Raw genomic sequence first — 27,859 nt, 5'->3', positions numbered from 1 at the left:
CAGAAAGTGGGCTTGGGGGGGGCTGTGTGGTAGCTTGGCAGGGGCTCAGCGTGTGTGAGGAAGCCAGCCAGCATGCTAAGATGTCAAGAGGCTAGCGGTTAGGGGGCTGTAGTAATTGGAGGGCCTGTGGTAATGAGGATTGGTCTTCTTTGCAGGTGGGAACAGTTGAAGTGCATCCATATGCTTTTGTGAGAGTTGGGAGGACCAAGCTGGGAGTGTAGAAGGAGAGGGACAATGGGTACAGACTCTGGAGCAGGAGGAAGAGGGCAGAATGTGGGTGGGAAAGAGCTTGGCCTTGAATTCCACGCTTGAGATTGTACTGAAAGACGGGGGCTGCTAGCTGGAAATAGAAGCGGGTACTATTTGTTGGAAGGCAGGCAGCAAGCTTATATGCCTATAGGCGAAGGGAGCTGGAGCTGTGCAGATTGATTGCATTATTTGTAAAGTGGAAGAGTGAGCAAGATAGAGTAGACCTCAGCAGGTAGCTAGGGCGAGCCCACTGGAGATGCCTTGTCTGCCTGCCTCAGTGCTGCGGTATGCGTTACCTAGTGTGGGTCAAGAGATGGTAGAAAAGGGGCTGAGGGAATGACTCAGCAGGTAAGAGAGCTTGCTGTGTAATCATAAAGATCTGAGTTCAAATCTCAGCACCCACATAGAAAATACAGGTATGGTCACATGCACCTTAACACTAGCACTGTTGGGAGGATGAGACGGAAATCTGTGGGGTAGGTGCACATATTCACATATACATATGCATATACATACACTGTATACACATCACACATACAAAGATGATGAAGTGAGTTTAGGGCACTGGTGAGAATGGTAAACCAGGGTGCTTTGTGTCACAGCTGAATATTCAGGGCTGTAAGGATGAAAGTGGGTGAAGAGTAGAATGCTGGGGCTCTGGGAGAGCAAGCTGGGACCATAGGCGGGTACACAGGAGGGAGGTTAAAGGTCATTCCCAGCACTGGTGAGTTGGGGGCTGTTGAAGTTACCTAGGCAGCAAGTAGCCAACTTGAGGTAGAAGGAAGCCCCAGTATTGGTAGTGGTGTGGTGTCTAAATAACCAGGCACAGAGAGCACACATTGGCCTCCTAACTCATAAGGAATCTTGAATACTTTTCTTCCCGACTGCAGAGGCCACTAGCCATCCCTGTGACTAGCCTCGGGCTTTCATGAGCTTAAGCACAGAAGAGAATTATATTCTCTTGAGTGTTCTTGTGTGTGTATATATATTTGATACCATGTTTGTGTGAGACAGCATATGCATGGGAGAGACGCTGTTAGAACTCCATATGTGCGTGTGAGACATTGAACGTACTCTGTGTGTGTGTGTGTGTGTGTGTGTGTGTGTGTGTGTGTGTGTGTGTGTGTAAGAGGAGAAAGCTAGTTCTGAGGGAGCTAGGCTGTCTCAGCAGCAGTATGCCTGGAGAGCCTCAGGATGGCTGGGTGAGTCTCCAGTCCCTTGTTACTTGGTCACTGAGCCTGTGATCCCCACCCTCCATTTGCCTGCTTTCCCCCATTTGTCTTCCCCAGCCCCATCCGCCCCTCCCCAGAAGGTGACATGTGTGAGCATGGGCTCTACCACGGTCCGGGTAAGTTGGGTCCCACCGCCGGCCGACAGCCGCAACGGCATTATCACCCAGTACTCCGTGGCCTATGAGGCAGTGGACGGCGAGGACCGTAAGCGGCATGTGGTGGATGGCATCAGCCGTGAGCATTCCAGCTGGGACCTGTTGGGCCTGGAGAAGTGGACGGAGTACCGGGTGTGGGTGCGGGCACACACAGATGTGGGCCCTGGCCCTGAGAGCAGCCCGGTGCTGGTGCGCACCGATGAAGACGGTAGGCTGCAGTGGGTAGCATTATCATGAGGGGGGGGAAACGGAGGCATGCCATCTGGGGCTGCCTGCCAGGCACCCAGGATCTTCCACCCTTAGGACCTGACAGACTCATTTTCTAAATTTAGGCTTAATGGTCTAACTCTGGGGCGATGTGGTTGGTGGGGTAGTCCATATTCAAGTTCTGGCTTCGGGGCCAAGATAGCTGAGGCCTTAAAAACCTTAAGGAACTCTGGCAGAAGCAGCAGCCCCACCTAATGTGAGAGCCAAGATCAGGAAGATGCGTGCAGAAGGGCTCAAGTGGGCTTTGGCGATACTAACGCAATTTGTGACAGATGGTATGAGTCTGGGTAGTTGAAGGTGTGGTACCTCGCTTCTGGCTGTTCCCCACATTTATGTTCCCCGTGAATAAGTAGCCTTGCCAGAGGGGTTCATGGAATGACCCCCGGCAGGCAAATCAGCCAGCCAAAGAAGCAGCATTGGACCTTTCTTTCCCGAGGGGGTGGGTGTAGAGTCACAGCCCTAAAGTTAGCTGAATATGCCTAAGCCAGGCTCAGTTCCCTCATGTCTGACTCCCTCTCTACCTGGCCCCTAGTGCCTAGCGGGCCACCACGGAAGGTGGAGGTTGAGCCTCTGAATTCCACCGCTGTGCATGTCTCCTGGAAGCTGCCCGTCCCCAACAAGCAGCACGGACAGATTCGTGGCTACCAGGTCACCTATGTGCGGCTGGAGAATGGTGAGCCCCGAGGCCAACCCATCATCCAGGATGTCATGCTGGCCGAGGCTCAGGTATGTGATTGATGGTGCTGGGTGGCAAGGCAAACTGTGACCCGTGTGTCACAGTTACTCCCTAGATTTGTACCGTCTAATGCTTGTCCTCAGAGGTGTTTATGCATTTTGTGTTCATTGGCGCTGCCTTGCTCTGTCAGGTCAGGAGTTACTGAGATCTGGAGGTGAGGCCCATGTTGCAGAGACTTCATGTTTGTGTTAGGATTGTTAAAGCTGTGCTAACCTAGGTTCGGCTCCCCCTCCACCCTGGTAGCAGTCTTATTCACAGAGCTGTCTCCAAAGACCCCAGGCTCCCTGTGCACCGCACTGGCTTCATCCTTGTGGTTTGCAGAAAGCACATTTACTGTGGCATTGAGCTGAACTATTGTCTCAGGAAATGCTGTTCTGAGTAATCCCTGTACCACACAGCCAGAGACGGATAGGACTTTGCTCCATCCTCTGTGGCCTCAAGCCAGACAGAGGCAAAACTCTTCAAACAATCACCTGAGTGTCGACTCCAGACCCCCAATGTTCATCTCCAAGGCTGAGCCTGCCACCCTTCCTTTTGGAAGCCTGTCTTCCTGGGGGGTTCTGCCCACAAGCTTACAATAAAGTCCCCGGAGTATCTATCCCAGGAAAGAACTGATCAAGTATTGGAAAAACTGTTTTGTCTGCCATTGGTCTCCCTATCCAGAACCAGATCCTGAGGATTCTTGGGCCAGCACCAGGTTCCAACAGAAAGAGCCTAGATTCCCACTCCAGCCAAGTGAGAACCCCGTACTCTGCGGGCTGTGCTGAAGGATGAACCCTCACATAGACAAACAGCCTTCATACCTTTGGCTAGTCTCCACCCTCCGAGCCAAAATTCTTTTCTGCCCAGAGGGTTCCCTCTTTCTTCTCCCAACCTGTCTGCTAAAAGACCCAGAGGTGGAGGAGGTGGGTGTGTTCACTAGCCTGCATTCCTGGGGCAGGTTGAGGGCTCCTCATAAAGTCTCAGCAGACACACCCGCCCAGAAACATCCAGAGAATGACTAGATCCGGCCCCTCCCATCCTAGGAGTCTGGCGCCACAGCTGCAGCCACTGTGGTTCCAGGGCAGTCACTTCATGTACTTTGGTGTGCTGGTCCCCAACAGTTTGAAGGGGGCTGGGTAGTAAGATCGGGGACATTGTCCCCATTATTTACCAAGACATTATTTACCCTTAACAGCCTCCCGCCCCCTGGGACTGGGTCATTCTGCTTTGGGCCAATGGGAGACCAGATGGCGCATTTATTCAGCCTGGCCCCAGGGCCTAGGTATCCCCTGTGTGACTCTTGTCAAGGACACCCAGCCTGCCCTTATCCACCCAATAGAACCATCTGTACAGCCCAGGGCCCAATAAGATCAGAAAGAAGCATGTGATGTGTATCTCCACCAGATGTGCACAGCCCAGCCTGCCTCCCCTGAGCTCCCTCTAGATAAGACTTACCACCTTCTGCCTCTTTTTGCCCCTTCCTTTTGGCTTTTCTCTCACTGTTGTGGTTAGTCTAGCTAATTCTCTCTTCTCTCCCTACTCCTCTTTCAGCCTCTTCCTTGTCCCACCTATCTCTCGGTCTTTCCACTCTCACATTCTGACATAGGAGGGGCTGCCTGTGATAACCAGGGCTTGGGAAGCCCAGGTCTCCCCTCAAGTAAGGAACCCTAACTAGACCTGGTCCCAGCCTGCTCTGCAAAGTAGACACAATCATTCCAGGACTCGATAGCCTTTTCTGTACCTTTGTGACAGAGCTGGCTCAAATAGCAGGTGCCCAGGCCACTCGAGCACCAGGCTAGTGGATAGACCAGCCAGCTAAATGAAGGTGATCTGGCTAGAGGACTCCAGACAGGGCCTGCCCCTCACTAGCCAACCCCTAGCTTTAAAACCACAAGGCTTTCCATTAGAGTCCTCAGTCCATATACCTGTTCACCTAGCACACCAATGCTCATTGGTGTTAGAATTTACCACTACCACCCAAGAAACTAGTTTTCCTATTTTTACTCCAGGAACTTGTAGAGTCGAAACCAGGAGTGGGAGATCTATCTCCCTGTGGCTCTGGGGTAATGCCCAGGCTCTGAGCTGGCTACTCAGTCTCTGGCAAGCCTGCCTCTTGGCCCACTCCCACAGTAAGTCAGCACTTACATTCTGGGACACTCAGCTCAGGTAACAATAATTTAGTATCTCAGCTGAGAGCAGGAAGAATGGATGTATGGATGGGTAGGTAGATAGAGAGATAGAAAAAGATGGATGGGTGGACGTTCCGATGGACGGACAGACAGACAGGCAGGCAGATAGAGCTTAATGGCCATAGCAGGACATTGGGACTCCAGACACATATGTAGTCATCCCTTAGTGTCTTCCCTCTACCTGAACTGTCAAGTCTATCTTCATATCTGACAGTCCACCATGTCTCCCTGCCCTTGACAGGCCTGGCACACACAGTTGGTGCTCGGTGATGCAGGGACTTGTGTCTTTAAGTGGGGACTGGTCCTAGGCTGTCATCTCAGTGGGTACTTCAGAGCCGTCTGTCAGTTCTCCATGGGCCAGGTCCTCCCCAGGCCAAATCCTTCACCATCCTGTCTCCCTTTTTCTCCTCCTCCCGCTGTCAGTGGAGTCCAGAGGAGTCCGAGGACTATGTAAGTAACAGGTGTGCAAGCGCGGGCAAGACTGGGTCAGGCTGGGCTCGTGGGACACTCCCCCTCTCCCAGCCTGTGTTGCCAAGATCCACAGGGCACCAGCCACATCCAGAGAAAATTGGCGCGTAGACACGAGCACCAGGCTGAGCAGTGATTGGCGTTTCCTCTAATCCGTACTCCTCGCTTGTCGAGCAGCAATTTGAGGCCAATGTTCACAATCGACCAGGACCTGGCCCCTGCTCTGGCCAGACAGGGATGGAGTTAAATCCAATCCTGATCATTAGGCTTTATTGATCCCTAGAGTGAAAAATCACCTGCTCAGGCCCAGGCTGGGAGAAGCACTGGGAGCCAGGTCCAGCACCGGTACTGCTAGAGCCCGGACCCTGGGAGACCCTCCAGCTTGGCCCAGCAAAGGGTTGTTGGCATCTGCAGTTGGCCCCACCTGAGGCATAAAGCTGGAGGGACACCAGGTCTGGTGCTAACAGCCCTATTCCTACTCCATGGTGGTACCTTCCCTTCTTCCTACTCCTCTCTGTGTGGCATGGCTTGGTCTTCTGTGGTGTTTCTCCGCATGTCCGGAAATGCTGGGTGGGTGTGTGGGTAGGATCCACCAAGGTAGAAGGAAGTGGAGTGGCTGACTTCTTGGGCATCAGTGGAAACAAGAGGGGAATGTGTTCCTGGGTTTGGGGAATTCTGTGTCCTGTCTTTTTTTCTCCTTTTCATGTGGTCTGAGGAGGGATTGGATATCAAAGTCACTGGAGCAGATGGGATTACTCTAATTTACAGTGTTGTACTTTGGGCCTCTCCTCTATCCGGTTCTCTCTCTCTCTCTCTCTCTCTCTCTGTGTGTGTGTGTGTGTGTGTGTGTGTGTGTGCGCGCGCGCGCGCGCATTAGTGTCTTACCAGTGGCCTTGCACCAGCTAATGCAGGAGGGATGGTAGTCTATGCATTTGCATGCCAAGAGGCATGGAAGGTGCCTGGTGCATGCAAGCCTCTCTCTGAGTGTGTGTAGAGACCTCATGAGGTGTCACTCACAGTACAATGGAGTGAAAGTAACAGTGTAGCCCTTTGTTCCTCTCTGAAAGGAAGAAAGAGCTGTCTGCCTGGGGCTTCTGGGGTGGGTGTGTTCTTAGCCCGATGTCTCATCTGACTGTCCTGCGTCTAGCAGAGTAAGGATTTGTCCAGTTTCACCTCCCAAGACCCTGGTCCTGTGTACCTGGGGGACCCTAGGCTACAGTCTTCAGGTGACTGATAATCTAGCTTCTCACGCAGTGTGAAAGGAACCTGCCTTTCCTCTTCTCCTTCAGGAAACCACCATCAGTGGCCTCACCCCTGAGACTACCTACTCCATTACCGTTGCTGCCTACACCACTAAGGGGGATGGTGCCCGAAGCAAGCCCAAAGTGGTTACTACAACAGGGGCAGGTGAGTGAGGGGTCAGGGACTAAGCTGGGTGGGCAGCAGGGAGGGCGGCACCAGAGCCCAGTGCGTGCTGTTCAGTCCCAGGACGGCCCACCATGATGGTCAGCACCACGGCCATGCATACCGCGCTGCTGCAGTGGCATCCACCCAAGGAGCTGCCTGGAGAACTGCTGGGCTACCGCCTACAGTACCGTCGGGCTGACGAGGCACGACCCAACACCATAGATTTTGGCAAGGATGACCAGCATTTTACAGTCACCGGTCTGCACAAGGGGGCCACCTACATCTTCAGGCTTGCTGCCAAGAACCGGGCTGGCCCAGGTGAAGAGTTTGAGAAAGAAATCACAACCCCCGAGGATGTGCCCAGTGGCTTTCCTCAAAACCTTCGGGTGACAGGACTGACCACATCTACCACGGAACTGGCCTGGGACCCGCCGGTGCTGGCAGAGAGGAATGGTCGCATCACCGACTATACCGTGGTATACCGTGACATCAACAGCCAGCATGAACTCCAGAATGTCACTGACGACATACACCTTACACTTTTGGGCCTCAAACCGGACACCACTTACGACATCAAGGTCCGCGCACATACCAGCAAAGGCGCCGGCCCACTCAGCCCCAGCATCCAGTCCCGGACCATGCCCGTGGAGCAAGGTGTGTGCTGTGCTCATGGGATTGGCTGCCCAAGCGTGACTGCTCCTAGGGACCTGTGCTGTCCTTGACCCACTGACCTCTCGCAACTGATCCACCAGCTTCTGCTGTGGAACACTTCACGTTTTCATGACCGCTAACCTCTAATGAACAGGCACCACATTCTTGGGTGTGCGGCCCTGACCTCTGCTGTCCTTGACCTACTGACCTATCTGCGTGACCTTCCAGTCTCTTGTGATCTTGATCCACTGATCTCTTTTTGCTACATCACCTAGGGTGTGCAGTTTGCTCTACTTTGGTTTGTAGCACTAATCTTTTGGGGCCTAACCTACTGACACCCAGAGGCCGTGTGGCCATGTACATCTTGTGACCACAACCCTCTAATCCCTGGCTACTCTGACCTGGTGTTTGAGCTGTGGCTTTCACCCGTGCTCTTGGAGATTTGGCCACAGGCACGGTGACTTCCCCAGCCGGTTCAATGTTCAGTGTGGAAGAACCTGGGTTTAGGAGTTGGACTGTGCAATGTGAAGTTGCCTGGGGGGTACTTGGTTATCACCCTCATTCCATATCCCCTCCCTCCCCTACTGTGCTTTAGCCATTATCACATCCTCTGACCCCTTCACCCCACCCCAGCTAGCCACAGAGTTCACTTGCTCCTTATGCTTCCACAGTGTTTGCTAAGAATTTCCGTGTGGCCGCGGCGATGAAGACATCTGTGCTGCTCAGTTGGGAGGTCCCCGACTCTTATAAGTCAGCTGTACCCTTCAAGGTGGGTAGACTGCTGCCCACCTGGACCAGAGCTCCCTCCCACATCTGCTCTGTGTTGCCGTTCGGATCCCGGTGCACACAGACATGTGTCTTGTGAACTGGATCCTCATGCAGCCTCTATGCGCTGCAGACTTGTGGTGAGGGTTCTCACCCAGAGGCATTAGCTGTTCCTCTTCATTCCCCTACAGATCCTGTACAACGGGCAGAGTGTGGAGGTGGATGGGCACTCGATGCGGAAGCTGATTGCAGACCTGCAACCCAACACGGAGTACTCCTTCGTCCTGATGAATCGTGGCAGTAGCGCAGGGGGCCTACAGCACCTGGTGTCCATCCGCACTGCCCCGGACCTCCTGCCTCAGAAGCCACTGCCTGCCTCTGCCTTTATAGAGGATGGCCGCTTCTCCCTCTCCATGCCTCAAGTGCAGGACCCCTCACTAGTGAGGTGTACAGAGGATGCCGGAGGCTGGTGCAGATCGGGACCGTAGCCACAGTCGATGAAGGTTCTGATTGTTGCTCTGTCCACACAGGTGGTTCTACATTGTGGTGGTGCCCATTGACCGTGTGGGCGGGAACTTGCTGGCACCAAGATGGAACACACCAGAGGAGTTGGAGCTGGACGAGGTGCCTAGGGAAAGATGAGCACTGAGGGCAGCCACGTGGTGGGCAGTGGCCATCTTTCCTGAGTGTTGCCCCGGGAGTCCAAATCTGGCTGTCAGCCACTTGCTCTCTAGGGAGAGGGACTCTGAGGGGAATCCCAGGAGATTTTTAAAAACTCTGGGAGGGCTTACAGGGACTTCCCTAGAGGTGTTTGGTAAGAATCCCATGGTATAGGCGTCACTAGAGACATCTCTGCAGCTCTCAGTGTCCTGAGCCCTGTGGACCTCAGAGAGGCCTGTGGCGTAGAACTCACAGAAGGCTCATACTTGAAGCCTATGTTCTTCTAAATACATCAGGTCACCTGTTTCCTCCTCACAGCTCATGGGGAAACTGCTTTCTCAAGTTAGGATGAGATTATTCATGAGGCTCTTCCTTAGAGGCTACCATGAGGGTCTCACTGTGATGTCAGAAAGTGTCCTTGAACAGCTATGGCCAGGCCATGCCCATGGGGGGTCCTTTAGGGAAAAGGGACCCCTATATAAGCCTCAATAGCTACTGCCCCAGGGACAGTATGCTCCCAGGCCTTGTGTGACTCTGCTCTGCTCTCTCAGCTTCTGGAGGCCATCGAGCAGGGTGAGGAGAAACAGCAGAGGCGCCGGCGGCGCCAAGCAGAGCGGCTGAAGCCTTATGTGGCAGCCCAAGTGGATGAGCTCCCTGAGACCTTCACCCTGGGGGACAAGAAGAGCTACCATGGCTTCTACAACCGGCCCCTGTCTCCAGATCTGAGTTACCAGTGCTTTGTGCTCGCCTCCCTCAAGGAACCCATGGACCAGGTTGGCCTGAGCTGACATGACTCTCAGAACCCTGAGACCCCAGGCTTAATCTAAGACTAGGCCAGTCTTAGACCTTAGGAGACCCCAGGTCTGCATTATCTTGAGACTCCCACGTCCTAGGACTAGAACAATCATGAGGACCAAGACCTATACTATGTACATGACACTAGGCCTCAGACCAGAACGTGGCTTTGATAACCCAATGCTGCTGACATGCCACAAGTCTTACAGGGTGTTAGAGCCTGGACCAGCCCCATGTGTCCTGGTCTCAGGGTCCTCTCTGGGTTTGATCGGTGAGGGTGGGGGCTTCCTTGCTGTGCTCATAGCCCTTGCTGTTGCTTCAATGGACCACAGAAGCGCTATGCCTCCAGCCCCTACTCGGACGAGATTGTAGTCCAGGTGACGCCAGCTCAGCAGCAGGAGGAGCCCGAGATGCTGTGGGTGACAGGCCCTGTCCTGGCGGTCATTCTCATCATACTCATTGTCATCGCCATCCTCCTGTTCAAGAGGTGAGTGCTGCGCCTGGTTCCGGGGGACAGAACCTACCTCTTGCCTCTCTGGTGCAGTGTTAAAGTGGGCCGTCTCGGCCTGGCCCCTGGATGCAGTGGGAAGCCAGGATGGACAGAAACAGCGGTTCTGTGTGTGCACGTCTGTGCAGGTCTGCCTTTATGAAGAAGGGCTGAGGTGAACCATGTGTGTCCTGAGGCATGTCCGTCTGTTTCTGTACGTGTGAGCCTGTCTGTCTTATCTTCAGTTTTCAGTAGCCACGACCTCCTGGTCTCCTACTGTAAGCACTTTTCTTCTGCCACTAAGTCCTGGCTGGTTACTGGCCTCCTCTCCTCCTTAGGCCCACAAAAGGTCCAGGCTGAGGTGCAGATCCACATCTGCACTAGTATTTAATTTACACAGCAAACATTTGCAAAAGACCCATTATAGCCGTGGCTGTCTGACACTTTACCTGTCTTAGGTAGTTGTCACACCTGTCCTTGGAGGTGCCCTGCTGCCCTCTCAGCTTCCAAGCGATTTCAGATATTTTATTTGGCCATCACCAATTTAATTTTTTTTTTCTTTCTGATTTTTTTAAGACAGGGTCTCACAGTATAATCTTGAGGCTTCCCTAGAGTGTAGAACAGGCTGGCTTCAGACTCACAAAGATCTGCCTGCCTCTGTCTCCCATGCTACTCTGGAAACTGAGGTAGCAGGATCTGGGGGTTAATATGGGTAGCTATTTAAATCCTTTTTTTTTTCCTTAAGGTGAGGAGCTCAATGGGGAGTGCCTGCTTTTGCATGTCCCAAGTCCTGGGTTCAATTCCCAGTACCACAAACTTTAAAAAAAGTTTTTTTTTAAGGCTTAAACTTTGAGCCTGACAGTTGAAATGTCTGGGTAATTGTGTCTCTAGCATCTCCCTTGACATCATTTTACACCAAATAAACACGGTCACTTGGCCCCTGCTCTGCAGCAGTGCCTCAAGTCCCAATACCCCTTCACCTGGCAGCTGTTCACTCCTTGTTCTTCTAGTTGCTGGTGGTTCAGAGACCCCTGGCTCCTGTTCCCATCTTTATACAGACTCTCACCTACCCCAGAGTGCCCCGCTGCCTATCGCTGGGCCTCAGCTGCTCATGCTGAGCCCCACCCCCCACCCCCAGCTGGCACATGCTGGCTGTTGAACGTGTCCTGTTCTATGTGTGATGTGTCACCTCATGGAGGTACCACTTCCTTGTCATTACCCTGCCCTTGTCTGGACCCCAATAAGTCTTCCTGGCAAGTTTTCTCCTTCCTCTCAAAGCGGACAGACCTACAGGTGGCACTGAAGAGTGTTCCTCCACCCACTTACCCTTGACATCCCCACTTGGGTTCTAATGTCTATACGTAGAGGTGAACTCCCTGAGGTTGTCATGGGTACCTTATCAGGGTCCCACATTTCTCTGTCATGTGAGGGCTGAGTGCTCAGCAGCAACAATGACCATTCCTTTCTTCTGTCCTTGCCTGTCTCTCGGGACCTAGTAAACAAGAAAGGTAGGAGTCCTTCCTTCTCTCTGTACACGCCTCCCCTTATCCCTGTGCACATCTTGGGCCTGCAGGGAGGGGTGGAGCTCTGACTGAACCCTCTTAGCCTGTGGCTTTAATCCTGCCTGCTCAGCACAGTAGGCTCTCTAGTTCTGGATGAATCCTCGTGGGCATGAGGGGCAGGCTTTGTCACATTCCTGTTAGTCCAACTCTTTACCTTCCGCAGAAGAAGCTCCTCCCTGGAGCATGTGCACGCTGCAGCCCTCATTGCTTCCCTGAGTCCACAGAGCTCTCCAGAACCCTCCATAGGCTCCCATTTCTCCAATTCCTTCAAGAGGCCATCTCTGCACTCGGCAGAGCATCAGGGAAAGGTGTCCTGATGCACAGTTGCTCGAGCATATTTCTAAGTTCTCCCGTACACCTGTGCAGGGACTGCAGGTGGTCCCCAGTAGTCTGTCTCTGACCCTGTCCTTTTTAGATGGGCAAACTGATACTAGTGAGAGAAGACTCTATCTGGCTAGGGCCCTGCCTTTCCTGCCCCTCCCCTGCTGCTCTGGACATTCACTCTGAGAGCCAGGCAGCTGGGACCCAGTCCCTTGTGATGTTTGTGTTTTATGTGCCAGTGCATGTTTTTCTTGGTGACTTCTGCTGCCTCAGCTGTGGTCAACTTGAGGACAGCAGCCACTGTCCAGCAGTGACCTGCCTCCCGTCCAATGGAACCTCCAGCCTCTCTGACCTGCACTGCTCCCATGCCCACTCCACACCTGCTGTCTCCTTGCCCCATCCCTACCCTGTGTTCTCTCATGTTGACGCTGCTCTGCCCCTGGTTCACGCCCAGAGATCTCAGGATAAGGTGGGGTGGTGGGGAGACATCTGTGGCCATGGGAGCTCTGGGTGCCCCAAGTTTTCACTAGCTTCTTCTTACTTCTTTAGGAAGAGAACACACTCCCCTTCGTCAAAGGATGAGCAGTCAATTGGGTTGAAGGACTCCCTGTTGGCCCACTCTTCTGACCCTGTGGAGATGCGAAGGCTTAACTACCAGACCCCAGGTAGGGCTGATCCCTTGGCCTCTTGGCCTCCAGCGCAGTCCCGAAGGCCATTGGGCTCTCCCACCAAAAGATCTTTTTACATGCTTACTTCTGGCTGCCTTTTTCATTCCCTTTGGATTGACATGACAGAGGCATCCATATCCAACAGGTGGACAGGCTAGGAGACTTCTAGAGGCGGTGCCTGTGTGTCTCCAGTCTCTGAATATGGACTGTAAGGGACCTCTTGAAGCCAGCATCGCTAGTACAAGTGTTCGGTTTCTGTATCTATTCTCTGGCCCTTGACCCGTGTGCATGCACATACATACACACACACACACACACACACACACACGCACACCCACGCACGCACGCTATTAGAAGCTGTAGGAGACAGAATGGTAGATGAGGTACTCACACCTGACCCTTCCTGAAGGCTGTTTCAGGTTCACTGTGCAAGGATGTGGGGTCCCAGCTCCAGGCTCAATACCTGTCCCTTCACCTGAGTTGCTCTTGTGTGACTTCAAACTGTTCCTTCCACCTGGACTATCACTCCTTCCCTACACCCCAGAGATGTCTCTCAGAGAGTGACAGTCTCTGTCGCTGTAGCTCCAGGACCTGGCTGGTTCAACCCCATCCTTGTATTTATCATGTAATAGATTCTTGTTGGATGCATGTGAGCACACAGCAGTGGAATGAGTGAGTAAAGTAATGTGTGCACACAGAGGGTTTGTGTGTGTGAGTTGTTATCACTGTGTATCAGATTACCCTAAAACCTAGAGGCTTAGAGCAATAGTAATTATGTATTCTCTCTCACAGTTTTTATGAGGCAGGAATTCAGACAGGGCATGGTAGGATCGGTGTCTATTCTAGAATGCCCAGGCCCTCGGTTGGAAGACCTGAAAGCTGGGAACTAGAATCATTTAAAGTGGGGCTGACAAACTATCGCCTGGAGCCAAATATGGCCCACTCTGCTTTTATAAATAAAGTTTGCCTGCACGCCACTACAGCCATTCATTTCTGGGGACATTGATGCTACAAAGATTAGTTGGCAAATAGAAAGTAGAAGAGAACTTGGATGTCTGCAAGCCTAAAGGTTTTATTTTCTAGCCTCTTGTAGTGAAGATTTGCTAACCCCAGGGCGGTTTGTTGAGGCAGTAGGTAGTTGATAAGCTAGCCTCTTTGTGTAGCCTGAACTTCCTTACATGGTGACTGAGTTTCAAAGACTCAGTTCTTGAGAAAGTATGCCCTGTGGACCCAGCAGGCTGTTGTAAGCAGTGAGTGGATCTGTGAGGAAGGCAAGCATCCGAGTGGTGTCTCGCTTCATGGGCACCAAACAGGAAGTTGGGTTAGAGGTAGCTTTAAGTGGAAGCACAGTGCTTTTGCAACAAGTTAAAACCCTTAAGGGTGTTTCTGCAGAGTTGGAGCCAAGAGGTAGCTAAGGCTAAGCAGAGGTCTTCTTGACCAGGACCTTGACCGGCTGAGCAGCTTAGACTTCATCCTGACTGACCAAGGGAGTCGTTGAAGGTCTTCATCAGAGGAGCAGCAGGGCTGTTGTGAAAGAACCTCTAACTGCTTCTGTGGAGAGCAAGCCATGGCGAAGAAGTCGGGCGGTCAAGTGGTCGGAAAGTGAGGGCAGGAAAAGAACAGACTCTGGGAAGCTGAAGGCAGAAAGTGAGCTGAGCTCACACAAAAATGCAAAGGCAGTTTTGTGGCTGCGGCCATGGAGGATGTCCAAATGGCAGTAGGCCTTCGGGTCTGGACTTTGTGCTGATTTCAGCACAGAAGCCACCAGTGTGAGTGATGTCAAGGATCAGGCAGTGGTCAAAGCTCAGAATGGGAGAAGGGACCCCATGGAGGTAGGGTGCTGCAGTGTTTGCATGGGCTGCAGAACAGCAAAGGGGACATCAGTGTGGTACATGACATCCCCAAGAAGAGAAGAGTGTGAGGTTTCTTAAAAGGTTTTTCATTTCCAGTATGGAGACCATCTGAATATGGCCAAGGTCAGATTTTGAGGGGCTGAGGGCTGGGTTGGATTGTTTATTGTAGAGTCTCAAGAGGCCATTCAGACCTGTGGTGTTTGGAAGCTCTCTTTGGGGGAGGGAGTCTGCTGTGTTACTGGAGGACAAGTGAGCTTATAATGGGACCTTTTCCACACTTCATCTATGCCCCTTCTTACCCTTCACCCACAGTTCCTTCAGTGTCCTACGGCAGAACCAGGTGACCACAGAAGGGTTCTGAGTTCTGCTCCTTTCCCATTGCTCTCTTGGTTTGTTTTCTCTGCAGGTTCCAGTGCCCCCAGTTGCCCGAATATCTCAAGTTAGTTTTCAAAGTTCCCATGTTTGGGGACACTTTGGCTTCATTGTGTCTCCACTCTTCTACTTCCTTACATCTCCTCCTCACGTCTCCCCCTTACTCCTTGCTCTCTTCCCCTTGCCTTTGTTCCCCCTTTCCTGGCCATCTCCCTTCTCTCTGTCCCCCCACCCCCATGCCCACCTGGCTTTCTCCAGTGTCTTCTCTCCCACCCTGTCCCTGCCACCTGTGGTCTCCATCCCACCCCTCTGTGTGCACCTCTGTCCTGTTCCCTTGCCTGTCTTTGTGCCTTCCTCCCCATCTCTACTTCTCTCCCTACTTCTGTACCACTCTGCCATTGTCTTTGCGCTCCGTGGCCATTCCACCCACACACTTGGTGCCTGGGATGACAGGGTCACCCAAATCTACCAAGGTGACTGGCATCAATGAGGGGTGGGGGTCTGTCCCACACTGGTATGGTAAGAGCCCAGCTTCCAACCTGTCTGCCGCCACCATGTCCCTGAACTTTCGGTTCCGTCTCTGAGGGAAGAAGCCTTGTTTCTCTTAGGCAGACCTGGCAGGCAGAGAGCCCTGTGGTCCCCATGCAGCACCAGCTCCGTGGACATGCTTCCGTGTGCTCACAGTACACACGCCTCCCTCTCTGGCCTTCCCTGATGCCCAGCCACTGTGTGTTCTCCATTCCTGTCGCCGCTGCATGTGCTGTTGTCTTCATGCCACCAGTGCCGAGTGCTCCATGATCACGTGTTCACACATGCCTTGGGCTGTCTCCACCACCCTGCTCGGCACTTGCACTAATGCCACCTGTGTGTCTGCTCCACCTCCCCCAGGTATGCGAGACCACCCGCCCATCCCCATCACTGACCTGGCAGACAATATTGAACGTCTCAAAGCCAACGATGGGCTCAAATTCTCCCAGGAGTATGAGGTAAGACACCCACCACTCCTGCTGTGTCCTCAGTCTACCCAAATCCATTTTTGATTTGTCCTGGTTCCAACTAGGGCTGGGATGTTGGAAGGTAGGCCAGGGAGATCAATTGCGAAGTTCAGTTGGGGAACTGGCCTTCTTAGATGCTGGGCTCAGCTCACAGGCACACCATAGCCCTCTGGTGGTCACCCCGGGACATGTTTCAGAAGGCTCTGCTAGGTGCTTACAGAAGCAGACACTGATTTAGTGACAGTGGCTCTAATATCTAACCTCAGGCTTGCATAACAGTGCTACCAAGTCTCCCCATGATGACCATTGTCAGTGAGGGCAGGAAGGCTGTCCTCAGCCCGGCTTTTGTCCTGCTCCCACCTGTGATCCTAGATGGAGAGTCAGGAAACCCGCCAAGTGTTTGCCTCACTCTGGCCTTATCTTCTCTTTGCTAGGAGCTCAGACTTCAGGGTCAGTGAGTGCCTGTCCCACCCACAGCTCTTTGTCGGGGCAGTTGGGTGTCCCAAGGCCATTGTCAGGGGAGCCTTGTTAGGAAGGAAGACACCCCCTTTTTTTGTCTCTCTGCTGTGTCTGCCGCTCTTTCTCCAGCACTTGGCATAGGCTTCGGAGGATGACTGATGGACAGATGATGGATGAAAGTGTTCAGCTGGACCCAGGGGTTTGCTTTCCTACTCAGGTGTCCACTCTTGAGTTAATGTTTGGTGGATATACTCCTGGGTACCTGAGTTGCCCTTCTAAGGGCAATGGGCCAAGTAGATCCTGAAGGCAGTAGGCCAGGCTTCCAAAGAAGAAGATAGAGCATGGCAGGTAGATGGATGAGCATGTCTCTGCATAGCAACGATGCCACCTCTGCTGTAGAGGCAGAGCCTGTCAGCCAGGCATCCTGCATCTAGCTTGGCTTCTGGCCAAGGAAGCCTTCCTTGATTTTACCAATTTTACCAATTTTACCAATATTCACCCTTGTCTTGCCCCACACCATGCCATCCTTCCTATAAGGCTCTGATGCCCAGGGCCCCTGCTCATAGCCATCACCTTGCTACCTGTCCCCATCCCTCCCATCTGAGCTTTCATTAAAGGACCTTTTTCGTCCTAGAAGCTTCCAGATCTATTGTGGGCTCTCCCGTACCTTTCTCTTTCATGGTACTTAAGTCATTTGTCAGACTGTTGCTAGCATCTAACTGTGTGCCAGTCGCTGTGCTGAGTGTCGGGCATGTAAAGACAGATGACTTTGGGAAACAGACAACAAGAAACATGGTCAGGGCAGTGATCGGTGCTGTGAGTGTGTGGTTCTGACAGCATGCACTGAAATCGTGTAGCAAACACGGTGGTGGGTGAGCCCTCACAGAAGTGATGTTCCAGCCTCCTTAGAGAATAATGAGGCTGGGGCCAAAATGGTGGAGTCTGGTATAGGTGTTGATTCTGCCTGTCCACAAAGTAAGGATAATAACTCAAACCTGTCTTGAGTAAAGAGATGGAGACATACACACAGCTGCTTAGAACAATGCTGGGCACACCATGAGCTCACACAGAAGTGTAGCCCTTAGCATTTTTGTGCCCTGAGCCAGTCAACAGCATGGGAGGCTTTTGAGCAGGAATTTGATATTCAGATCAGCATTTTTTCAAAGACTGTTCTGGCTGAAGGACAGAGTGGGTTGGAGTAGGGCAAGAGGCCTGGAGGTATCAAGCAGAGCTAGTTGCTCAGCTGAAGGCAGAGAATAACAGAGGCAGGGAGTGTGGGGGTGTGGTGAGCAGTGGGAGGAGCCTGGAGTGAGGTGGGTAGTGGGAGGGGCCTGGGTGTGGTGGGTAGTGGGAAAGGCCTGGGGTGTGGTGAGTAGTGGGAGGAGCCTGGGTGTGTGTGTGTGTGTGTGTGTGTGTGTGTGTGTGTGTGTGTGTGTGTGATTAGTGGGAGAGGCCTGGGGTGTGGTGTGCAGTGGGAGGGGTCTTGGGGAGTTTCTAAGATGGACTTCAACCTTGGCTGGGCTTCCTGGGTGATGGGTGCTGTCCACTGAGAGGGAGGTCACAGCAGAGCCTGCTTTGACAGGAAACAGATGAGCTGGCCTTGAAAAGGACTGGGGTAGAAAGTGTGAGGCTTGTGTAAAGAGCTGTCTTGGGGCCTGCAGGACAGTAGGGGCAGCCCTGCATCTAAGCATAAGAGGCCCGTGAATGGGTGGAGGTGGCTAAAGGGAGTGGTTCAGACAGTGAGGCACTTACAAAAGGTGAAAGTTGCAGATGTAAAATGGACACTTGTAATCCCAGATGGGGGAAAAAGAGACAGATTCATCCATGCCACTATTGGCTAGCCAGCCTGGCTTAACTTGGAGAGCCGTAGGCCACTGAGAGATTCTGTCATCCACCAAACAAGTATTCAAACCATACGTGTGCACACATGCATTTTAAGAGAAAGAAGAAAGAAATCTTGTGAATGGGTTATGGATGTAACTAATTTGGTAGAGTGCTTGCGTAGAATTTGCAAAGCCCTGTAATTTGACCCCCCCAGCATCACATAAATGGTGTAGCACACACCACTCGCCCTTGCACAACACAGAAGTAGGAAGGTGGGAACTTTGGAGCCATCCTTGGCTGCAAAGTAGGTAGTTCAAACCTAGCTGGGTATACATGAGACCCTGTCCAAACAAACAAACAAAACATTTTCTGAGCACTGAAAATATAGAGCGAGAAGAGAGTCAGGCAGATGTGCAGGAGCTTAGGTCCTTCCTGCAGGGAGGACAGGAAAGGGAACAAGGGAACAGGCGGAATAGGAAACACCAGAGATGGAGAAGAGAGCTGAGCAGCGTGGTGTGTGGACCTGGAGCCTTGGACAGTCTCCAGCATGGCCCAGGCAGCCACACCATCATCTCCTCCCACCGTTTGGATGCAGGGCCTGTCCTATGACCCACCCAGTCCTCATCCAATCTACAAGGGGGCTGCCATGGAAGTTTGAATCTTCAGTTTGTCTCTTTCCAGATTTGGAATGAGTGTAGGTGTAGCTCTGCTGCAAAGCACCATGGGTAGGCCTCCCTTGGCTTGGCCCTCATTCTCCCTGTTCTTCCATTTCTGGCAGTCCATTGACCCTGGACAGCAGTTCACGTGGGAGAATTCCAACTCAGAGGTGAACAAGCCCAAGAACCGCTATGCAAACGTCATTGCCTATGACCATTCTCGAGTGCTCCTCACCTCCATTGACGGTGAGCCCAGGGCAAACTGCCCCTTGCCCTGCTTTCCAGAGTTCTCTGAGGCACAGCGGGCTGGCCTGGAGCCCTAGGTTAAGCTCTCATATCCCTTTGTGTCTGTAGGCGTTCCTGGGAGTGACTACATCAATGCCAACTACATTGATGGCTACCGAAAGCAGAATGCCTACATCGCCACACAGGGTCCGCTGCCCGAGACCATGGGTGATTTCTGGAGGATGGTGTGGGAACAGCGTACAGCCACAGTGGTCATGATGACTAGGCTAGAAGAGAAATCCCGGGTGAGGGGGATGAACGGGATGGGACTTGGTGACGTGGATACCACCTTCTGTGAATGTGTTCAAGGGACTCCCCAAGGGCTATGGTTTTCTGGAGAATTGTCTCATTCCCTAGATACAGGGGAACTGCTGGGATGTAATGTAGCATGTTCCCCAGGTGTTTATGGGTTCCCGGGATGTTAATATGTTTCACCACATGCTGTCATTTTCTGGAATGTTAATATGTTCCCCAGTTTCTGGGGTATTCTCATGTTCCCCAGATGTCAGAGTACTCCTGGGGTGTTCACACATCTAAGTTAATTAGTGGAAGGAGCTGCTGATGTCTGCTTTTGCACTGCGAAGCATTGACTGGAACATAAAATTTACAGAGCTTGAAAATGGGGCATAAACGTTATGGGTAAATTTGGCAGAAAATGTGCCTAGTGCGATCTGGTGTTGAATAAATAATTTTCAATTATGGTCCTCCTTCAACTAGTGAGGGCAAGGGTGGTGGCTGAGTGTGGTGGGCTTGGTGAGGATTCAGAGCTGGGGCCTGTGTAGCCAGGTAAGCTGGACCTTTCCCCTGCTTCTGCCTGTTTGAGCCTTTGGACATCCTATAACATTGTCACCTGTACCTTGTCCCCTGTCCTGCCCATCCCCCTCCAGGTGAAGTGTGATCAATATTGGCCTGCCCGTGGCACTGAGACCTATGGCCTCATTCAGGTGACCCTGGTAGACACTGTGGAGTTGGCCACGTATACCATGCGCACCTTTGCACTCCATAAGGTATGGCCCCAAGTGCCTGAGCACTTGTCCATCTCTTAGGTTGTGGCCTGAGTGTTATGGGCTTGGCAGAGGGTAGCCCTGGGGTCAGGGCCTGGGAGGTGTATGGGGATTCTCACAGCCTGTGATAGGTAACTGTCTGGTGCGGCTTCTGAATATCACCTGAGAATGGATGGCCTGGCCTTCCCTGGGTCCATGGCAGGCAAACCTCAAACCTCCTCATCTCTGTTGCCCATTTCCCAGAGTGGCTCCAGTGAGAAGCGTGAGCTGCGCCAGTTTCAGTTCATGGCTTGGCCAGACCATGGGGTTCCTGAGTACCCCACTCCCATCTTGGCCTTCCTGAGACGGGTCAAGGCCTGTAACCCGCTAGATGCAGGACCCATGGTGGTGCATTGCAGGTGAGAGTACAGAGCCACCAGAGGGGAGGGTGGGAGATGAGGAGACCCGTGCCCCAAGCTGTGCTCTTGTCCTCAGTGCTGGCGTGGGCCGCACGGGCTGCTTTATTGTCATCGACGCAATGCTGGAGCGCATGAAGCACGAGAAGACAGTTGACATATACGGCCACGTGACATGTATGCGCTCACAAAGGAACTACATGGTGCAGACAGAGGACCAGTATGTGTTCATCCATGAGGCATTGTTAGAGGCTGCCATGTGCGGACACACTGAGGTGCTTGCTCGCAACCTCTATGCCCACATCCAGAAGCTAGGCCAAGTGCCTCCCGGGGAGAGTGTCACTGCCATGGAGCTGGAGTTCAAGGTGGGACTCCGGGGGGCCTGCTTGACTCCAGGGTCCTGGACTTGGTTGTGGGAAGGCCTCTTTGCAGGAAGTCAGGCCTGACAGAACCCTTCCTCTTCACAGTTGCTGGCCAACTCCAAGGCCCACACATCTCGCTTCATTAGTGCCAACCTGCCCTGCAACAAATTCAAGAACCGCCTGGTGAATATCATGCCATATGAGCTGACTCGAGTGTGTTTGCAACCCATCCGTGGTGTGGAGGGCTCTGACTACATCAATGCCAGCTTTCTAGATGGCTACAGGTTGGCATGCTTCTCCCTGCCCCGCCATGCCTTTTGGTACCTTGGCCTGCTTCGGGTTGGGAGAGTAAGAGCTAATCCAAAAGACCAGAGTGGGTTGGGTACAAAGACGAGGGCTTCCTGGAGGAGGGTCCTAAGGAGCTAGGCAGTGTCGGGGTAGATGGGGGCCACAGCACCTCCAGCATGTCACATCTTATGTTACCCAGACAGCAGAAGGCCTACATAGCTACACAGGGGCCTCTGGCGGAGAGCACCGAGGACTTTTGGCGCATGTTATGGGAGCACAATTCCACCATCATCGTCATGCTGACCAAGCTTCGGGAGATGGGCAGGGTGAGCCCACCCCTTCCCCTCATGCCAGGGAGGACACCAGCTACCCTGGGAAAGGCGGGCCTTTGTTGCTCTCATGCCCTAGCTTCACATGAGCATCGCCTCAGACTCTTACCAACACCTGAGGCATCCTGTCCCACAGTCCTGAAGCACGGCGTTCTCTTTGCCTGGCCTTCCCACCTGATTGTGAGCGCTGCCTGGTGTTTTGTCCACAGGAAAAATGTCACCAGTACTGGCCAGCAGAGCGGTCCGCTCGCTATCAGTACTTCGTTGTTGACCCGATGGCTGAGTACAACATGCCCCAGTATATTCTTCGTGAATTCAAAGTCACAGATGCCCGGGTGAGTGTTGGCCAAAGAATATGCACATAAATTCGTCCCTCACGCTACCTGAGCACACGTGGGTCTGTCTGCTTCATGGCACTGCGGTTCATGCTGCAGGAATCCAAATTGTGTGCGTTACCTCCTAGAGTGTCCTTGCGAGTGTGCCCCTGCGTGGTTTTCCTCCTGGTTTAGAGGAGCACACCTTAATTCTGACCCCCTGACCTTCTCTCCCAGGATGGGCAGTCAAGGACAATCCGACAGTTCCAGTTTACAGACTGGCCAGAGCAAGGAGTTCCCAAAACGGGTGAAGGCTTCATTGACTTCATCGGGCAGGTGCATAAGACAAAGGAGCAGTTTGGACAGGATGGGCCCATCACAGTACACTGCAGGTGGGACAGTCCCCAAGGAGGGATGGGGTGGACAGTGGTCCTGAAGCCCTGGGAAGTTCACTGTGTGAGGTAAACAGGACTGCTGACACAGCCATTCCCTGAGCAGTGCTGGTGTGGGCCGCACCGGTGTGTTCATCACCCTGAGCATTGTCCTGGAGCGCATGCGGTACGAGGGCGTGGTTGACATGTTCCAGACCGTGAAGACCCTCCGCACACAGCGCCCTGCTATGGTGCAGACAGAGGTATGCAGACCAGAGTGCAGGACCCAAATGTCTCCCTATAACCCACAGCTGCACCTGCAGCCAGTCCACATGTATTTATTTATTCCATGGCCTGTTACGTGTCCTACATGATGTGCAGGGGAGAGGAGAGCCCCTTCCTGAGCTGTAGTGCGCCATGCTGTCTTCCGGCTCAGGGTTAGACAGAACAGTCTGTGCAGACAAAGGTGGTCTGAGTAGCTGAGGTGAACGCAGACCTGGGAGAGGGGAAAAGGAGTGAGCCTTTTGAGGCTTCAGCTAGAGAGTGCCTGGGCAGTTCTCTGTGTCCAGCATCTGCTCTTAGCCAACAGAGGCCATTTCTGTGGCTACTGGCTGCAGCGTAAGTGCCCTTCCGTTTCGGATAGCTGTTGGCTCTGTTCACACTGACCACCACCCCCTTTCTCAAAGGACCAGTACCAGCTGTGCTACCGTGCGGCCCTGGAATACCTCGGCAGCTTTGATCACTATGCAACGTAACTACTGCTCCCCTCTCCTCCGCCGCTCCCCCGAGGGGCTCCGGAGGGGACCCAGCTCCTCTGAGCCATACCGACCATCGTCCAGCCCTCCTGCACGGATGCTGTCGCCGGCAGAGCACAGCCCACTGGGATCACAGCATTTCGGGAACATTGCCACACCAGTCAGAGAGCCCAGGACGCCTGGGCAAGTAGGCGGACTGGCAGCCTGGCTCTGGGCCCTTGTCCACCGGGCCTGCGTGGAGCCCCGCTTCAAGCTCTGTTCAGCTCCGCGATTCTCATGCTTCTCATGGGGTGGGAAGACTTTTTATACGTTAGGCGGGGTAGACTGCGGGGTCCTAGCCTCTTCTTCCAACTTTCCTTTTGCGGATCTTTCACTGCAGATTGGGCTGCTGTGGGAGTTGGGACTTGTTTGTTTTCCTTTTTGAGTTCACGGTGGATCCTTTCTTGTACAACTTCTGCAGAAGGACACAGTACACGCCTTCCTTCCTTGGCAGAGCTAGGGCCCTACCTGAGCAAGTGGTCCGGAGGCAGCGTGGCTCCTGCTGTCCTCCAGCCTTTCAGATGAGATCCTATTCCAGCCAAATGCAGGGAAATACTTCATTTTGTTTGTTTTAGGTTTTGTTTTTCCTTGAGAGCCTTTTTTTAGGCCCCACAGACAGTGGTGGGTGGGGAGGCGATAGGAAACACATCTCCAGTGTGCATTTAACATTCATAGCCTACAACCACAGACGTGTCTGGGGGAGCCTGGCAAGGCGTTCCTCGTCACCATCGTGTTTGCAAAGGTTCAAAAAACAAAAATTAAAAAAAAAAAAAAAAACATAAAAATATTTTTTTTTAGAAAAAAAAAAAGGAAATAAAGATTCATCCCCTGGCCTCTACTTCAGATCCGAAGAGGGAGGCAATTCAATGTGCCTGGGGCTCGCCATGGGCCCACAGAGTCTCTCTAATCATCCCCAGAGTTGCAGTGTGGCAGGTGTTTGTAGGCTGTGGTTTCTGGCCGCCTCGGTAACTTAATGGCACAGGTGAGGGCCTGTGCCACGCCCCACACACCTCAGGGCCAAGCGGGGGGCGTGGCTGGCCCTTCAGGTCTAGGCCAGTGGGCCTGGTAGCACATGTCTGTCCTCAAGCGGACAGATGCTTTCTCTCCTGGTTTGCAGCTGTCTTCAAATCCCCCATGACTCGCTCTTCCCATTCCTTCAAGTTGCCCTCACAGACCAATGTGGCAAGACTACTGGACTTGTATCCATGGTACTATACTCAGTCCTCTTATCTCAGCTTGCTGAGGGGCAGGGAGAGGGTCTCTTCCTCTGGGCAGCACTATCTAGATAGGTAAGTGGGGGCGGGGAAGGTGCATAGCTGTTTTAGCCTAGGGACTCGATGCCGGTGTCCCCAGATAGAGCTAGGCTACGTCAAGATCAACAGTCCGGGGTTGGTGGTGTTGGATGAAACATTCATTTTTACCTTGTGGATGCTAGTGCTGTAGAGTTCACTGTTGTACACAGTCTGTTTTCTATTTGTTAAGAAAAACTACAGCATCATTGCATACTTCTTGATGGTAATAAATTTGAATAATCAAGATTTCTTACACACCGGGCCTCTGTCTCAGCTTCTGTGTCTTGAGTGTGGTATCTTAAGTCTGTGGCTAAGGTGGATTCTGAGGAGTCCATGCCTAGAGGTCAGTGGGGCCTATGGCAGGGCAGGTTCCCGCCATGGCTATCTGAATGGAAGATGGAGCCACCTGCCTGAGCGGCAGCTGTGGAGAACACCCAGGGCTCTCAGACCCTTGTCTCTCCTCACCTTGAGATGCTGTGGATTGCCAAATGGAGGATGTAACACACATCCCCATCACCTCCATCTTCTCCAACGCTCTAAGGAATGGGATAACCCTGTGAACTTAGAAAGTGACCATATGGATGTTTATTAGTAAGAAATCTTGTAATTCTTGCCTTGTGGTTATTGGACACACACAGTGAGACCCTCTGCTCACGGACACAGCAAGGAGGGTTCACTAACCCTACATCCTGACCCGAGCAGTCAGAGGGCTCTGCCTGATCTCAGCATTCTAGACAAAGGGGGTGGGGGGGCTAAGTCACACACACAGCAAAGTTGTCACAGACTGTGGCCTTGGGAAGGCCTAAAGGAGGTAATGGCTGCATTCGGTGTTTTTAGAGGGTGAGTAGAAGTTGTAAGAAAGGGGAAGAGAGTTCCTAGTGGAAAGAAGGGCCTGTGCAAAGGATTGGAAACCTAAACCATAGCAAGGGGGAAGTTCCAAGAAAGGCTGTGAGATCCTTAGGCTGGAAAAAGGATGGGTGGAGCCAAACCGGTAAGTTCCTTGTGAAAGGTATGCGGATCTCCCAGCAGACCACCTGCCTGGAGCAGAGGCCCTCAGGCTATTCCAGGCATGCCGGCCCCACCACATACACAGGCTCAGTGCTCTACACACCTGAGCCATGAGGATCACCAAAGAGACCACATGGCAGGTTAAGCAGCAGAGTTAGGACCCACACACACTAGTGTCTGTTTTAAAAGCTCTTCTCCATCCCAATGGTATCACATCCCCATGAACTTTGTGTTGGCTGGTTTGGTTTTTTGTTTGTTTTGTTCGGAGTCAGGTTCTCACTATGCATTTTTGGCTGGCCTGACCTAGAACTTACTGTATAGACCAGACTGGCTTCAGTCTCCAAGATCTGCCTGTCTCCGCCTCCTGAGTTCTGGGATTAGAGATGTATACCACTATGCCCATTTTTTTTAAAGGCAGGATTTAAACCTCAAGATTTATGTAGGTTGGGATGAACTAATAATCCTGCCTCCATGCCCCAAACGCAGAGATCACAGGGCAGTAACTACTGTCTCTGCTTTCCAGGCAAGCACTCTACAAAGTGAGCCACACCCTTCCCATGACCTTGTGGTTTAAGCCTACCCCCCAGGTCTGCTCCTCTGAGGTCTCCATTGCAAGGTTTAGCAGCCCAAGCACTAAGTTTGCTAATCATGCATCTTTCCACACCTTCATTCCACCACCAACCCTGCCCGTGTGGCCTCTGGGACCTGTGTGTCTACTTTTGACCTCAAGCCGTGCACTAGGCCCTCCAGCTCATCCTGTAGCCCAGGGTCGCTCCACATTCATGGTTCCTGAACACGGGTTATAGGCATGAGCCCATACCCACCCCACTTGGCATGCCCTCTACATGGTCTGCTTGTTCCTAAGCCTGTCCTAGCCAGTTCATTCTCAACATGGCAACCAAAATGATCATACCAGGTAGTCCTGACTGAAGAGACCTGCTAAGCCCTTAAAATCAGCTGTAACTCCCTGGTTTTCCAGGCCTGTAGGATCTAGCCTTTGGCCTCATCTTCTCCCTTTACTGTTTTCCAACCATGACCAAAAAAAAATCTTTTGTTTGTGTATGCAATGTTGCAGATGGATCTTGCACGTACTAGGCAAACTTTATTCTAGCCCCAAAGCAGTTCTCTGAATGTTGGACCTGACCATCCATTCAGTTCCAGATCTTTCTACAAGCATCCTTCCTATCTACCTGGATAACTCCACCCCCCTATTTTTTTTAATTTTAATTGCAAAGCAGTTTTTGTTCACACAGTATATTCTGATCATCTCCCCAACCCCTCCCACCCAGATCCTCGCCATCTCTCCACCCACCCAAACCCATGCACTCTTCATTTTTTTAGGTCTCAGCTGAAAATAATTCAGAAGCCAGCAGTAACCATCCTAAGTGAGGCGAGATGGTCCCTTTATGCCAGGTATCCGAAGTCTAGCATTTCATGTAATCCTCGAAACAAGCTATTAAGGTCGCTTCCATAGAACCTATTTTATCTCATGGAATGTTGTGTCTCATCCACTTCTCCAGTATCTAATGTGGATAGTCATTGGAGAGTTCAGAGTAAACAGTGAACCCCCAGATGGCTGCCTGGAGACGTGTTCTCGAGAAGACCGAGGATGCATATGAAAATTAGTGAATAAATGTATTTGTAATATGTCAGAAGGCGGTAAGTGCCCTGGTAGCCCAGTAGGAGGGATCAAGGCAGTCTTCATAGAAAAATGGCATGTTAGCTGCTTTCCTATCCTGTTCCCTTAATGCCTGACAACTCGAGGGCAGATGAGATGGCTCAATGGGTAAGAAGACAGTCAGTCGTGAGGATCTGAGTTCAGATTCACAGCATCCACTTTAAAAAAAAGGAAAAAGGCAGGCGTGGTGGATGTCTGTCAGTCCAGCACTGGAGGAAGGGCATAGGCAGACCTCTACAGCTCTCTGGAGAGCCAGCCTAGCCAAAATGGCTTTCAGTTTAGTGAGAGACTCTACCATGAAGTAGTAAGGCAGAGTATTAGATATTATTTGATAACTTCTGTGTGTGTTCACATGTAACATTCCTGCACATACAACATGCCTGCACTTTGTGCACACAACACATTCCCACCACACAAAATCTAAAAGGAAAGAATGATTGAACTGAGGGAGGAACATTCTTTTTCTTTCTGTTATGCTAGGACAGCGCAATTGGTCATGGAGGGCTACGGAGGAGAGCAGGGCGTTGCCAGCTCTCTCTACCCTTCCTTCAGTCCAGACCTCCACACCCAGTGCATCTTCCCTCTCAGTTCATCCTGTCTGCAGATATACTCAGAAGTGCACCCAGAAATGTGCCTCTCAAACCAGTCAAGTGGACCATGCAGATTAGTCCTCAGAGATAGAATTGCAGAGGAGATGTGAGCACTGTGGAAAAAGTTGCCCACCGTCTTCAAGATGAGTATCCAGGGTCTGTAGAAGTGGTTCAGCCAATGTGAGGACTTGCTGCTCCCCCAGGGAGCTCAGGCTCAGTTCCCATGCCCACGTGGTGATTTGTAATCTTCTCTAACTCCAGTCTCAGGAGACCTGCTGCCCTCTTCCGACATCCGAGAATGCCCGGCATGCAGTTATACAATCAAAGTACTCCTACACATATAAAAGGGTGGGCATCCAGGCAGAGGGGGTCACTGGAGCAAAGGGGTAGAGATGT

The 27,859-nt window shown here is 52.3% G+C and overlaps 1 protein-coding gene across 1 annotated transcript in view; it reads left to right on the top strand.

The window, feature by feature from the left end:
* The window catches only part of PTPRF (protein tyrosine phosphatase receptor type F), an 80,649-nt gene extending 56,304 nt beyond the window's left edge, over nucleotides 1-24,345 (top strand). Inside the window, exons 12-33 of the mRNA XM_080921184.1 lie at nucleotides 1,539-1,844; nucleotides 2,436-2,629; nucleotides 6,568-6,685; nucleotides 6,761-7,339; nucleotides 8,008-8,105; nucleotides 8,293-8,546; nucleotides 8,632-8,725; nucleotides 9,313-9,534; nucleotides 9,889-10,043; nucleotides 12,476-12,591; nucleotides 15,708-15,805; nucleotides 18,876-18,999; nucleotides 19,108-19,283; nucleotides 19,926-20,045; nucleotides 20,286-20,440; nucleotides 20,517-20,802; nucleotides 20,905-21,083; nucleotides 21,287-21,413; nucleotides 21,626-21,751; nucleotides 21,968-22,122; nucleotides 22,229-22,364; nucleotides 22,788-24,345. Of these exons, the coding sequence (XP_080777310.1) occupies nucleotides 1,539-1,844; nucleotides 2,436-2,629; nucleotides 6,568-6,685; nucleotides 6,761-7,339; nucleotides 8,008-8,105; nucleotides 8,293-8,546; nucleotides 8,632-8,725; nucleotides 9,313-9,534; nucleotides 9,889-10,043; nucleotides 12,476-12,591; nucleotides 15,708-15,805; nucleotides 18,876-18,999; nucleotides 19,108-19,283; nucleotides 19,926-20,045; nucleotides 20,286-20,440; nucleotides 20,517-20,802; nucleotides 20,905-21,083; nucleotides 21,287-21,413; nucleotides 21,626-21,751; nucleotides 21,968-22,122; nucleotides 22,229-22,364; nucleotides 22,788-22,856 (3,887 nt within the window). The 3' untranslated portion in view covers nucleotides 22,857-24,345. The remainder of the gene's footprint in view (nucleotides 1-1,538; nucleotides 1,845-2,435; nucleotides 2,630-6,567; nucleotides 6,686-6,760; nucleotides 7,340-8,007; nucleotides 8,106-8,292; nucleotides 8,547-8,631; nucleotides 8,726-9,312; nucleotides 9,535-9,888; nucleotides 10,044-12,475; nucleotides 12,592-15,707; nucleotides 15,806-18,875; nucleotides 19,000-19,107; nucleotides 19,284-19,925; nucleotides 20,046-20,285; nucleotides 20,441-20,516; nucleotides 20,803-20,904; nucleotides 21,084-21,286; nucleotides 21,414-21,625; nucleotides 21,752-21,967; nucleotides 22,123-22,228; nucleotides 22,365-22,787) is intronic.
* The last annotated feature ends 3,514 nt before the right edge of the window (nucleotides 24,346-27,859 follow it).

This window comes from Micromys minutus, assembly GCF_963924665.1.
Source record: "Micromys minutus genome assembly, chromosome: 9".
Taxonomy (NCBI): Eukaryota; Metazoa; Chordata; class Mammalia; order Rodentia; family Muridae; genus Micromys; species Micromys minutus.
The sequence above is the reverse complement of the archived record's forward strand: the minus strand, read 5'-3'. Positions and strand labels throughout refer to the sequence as shown.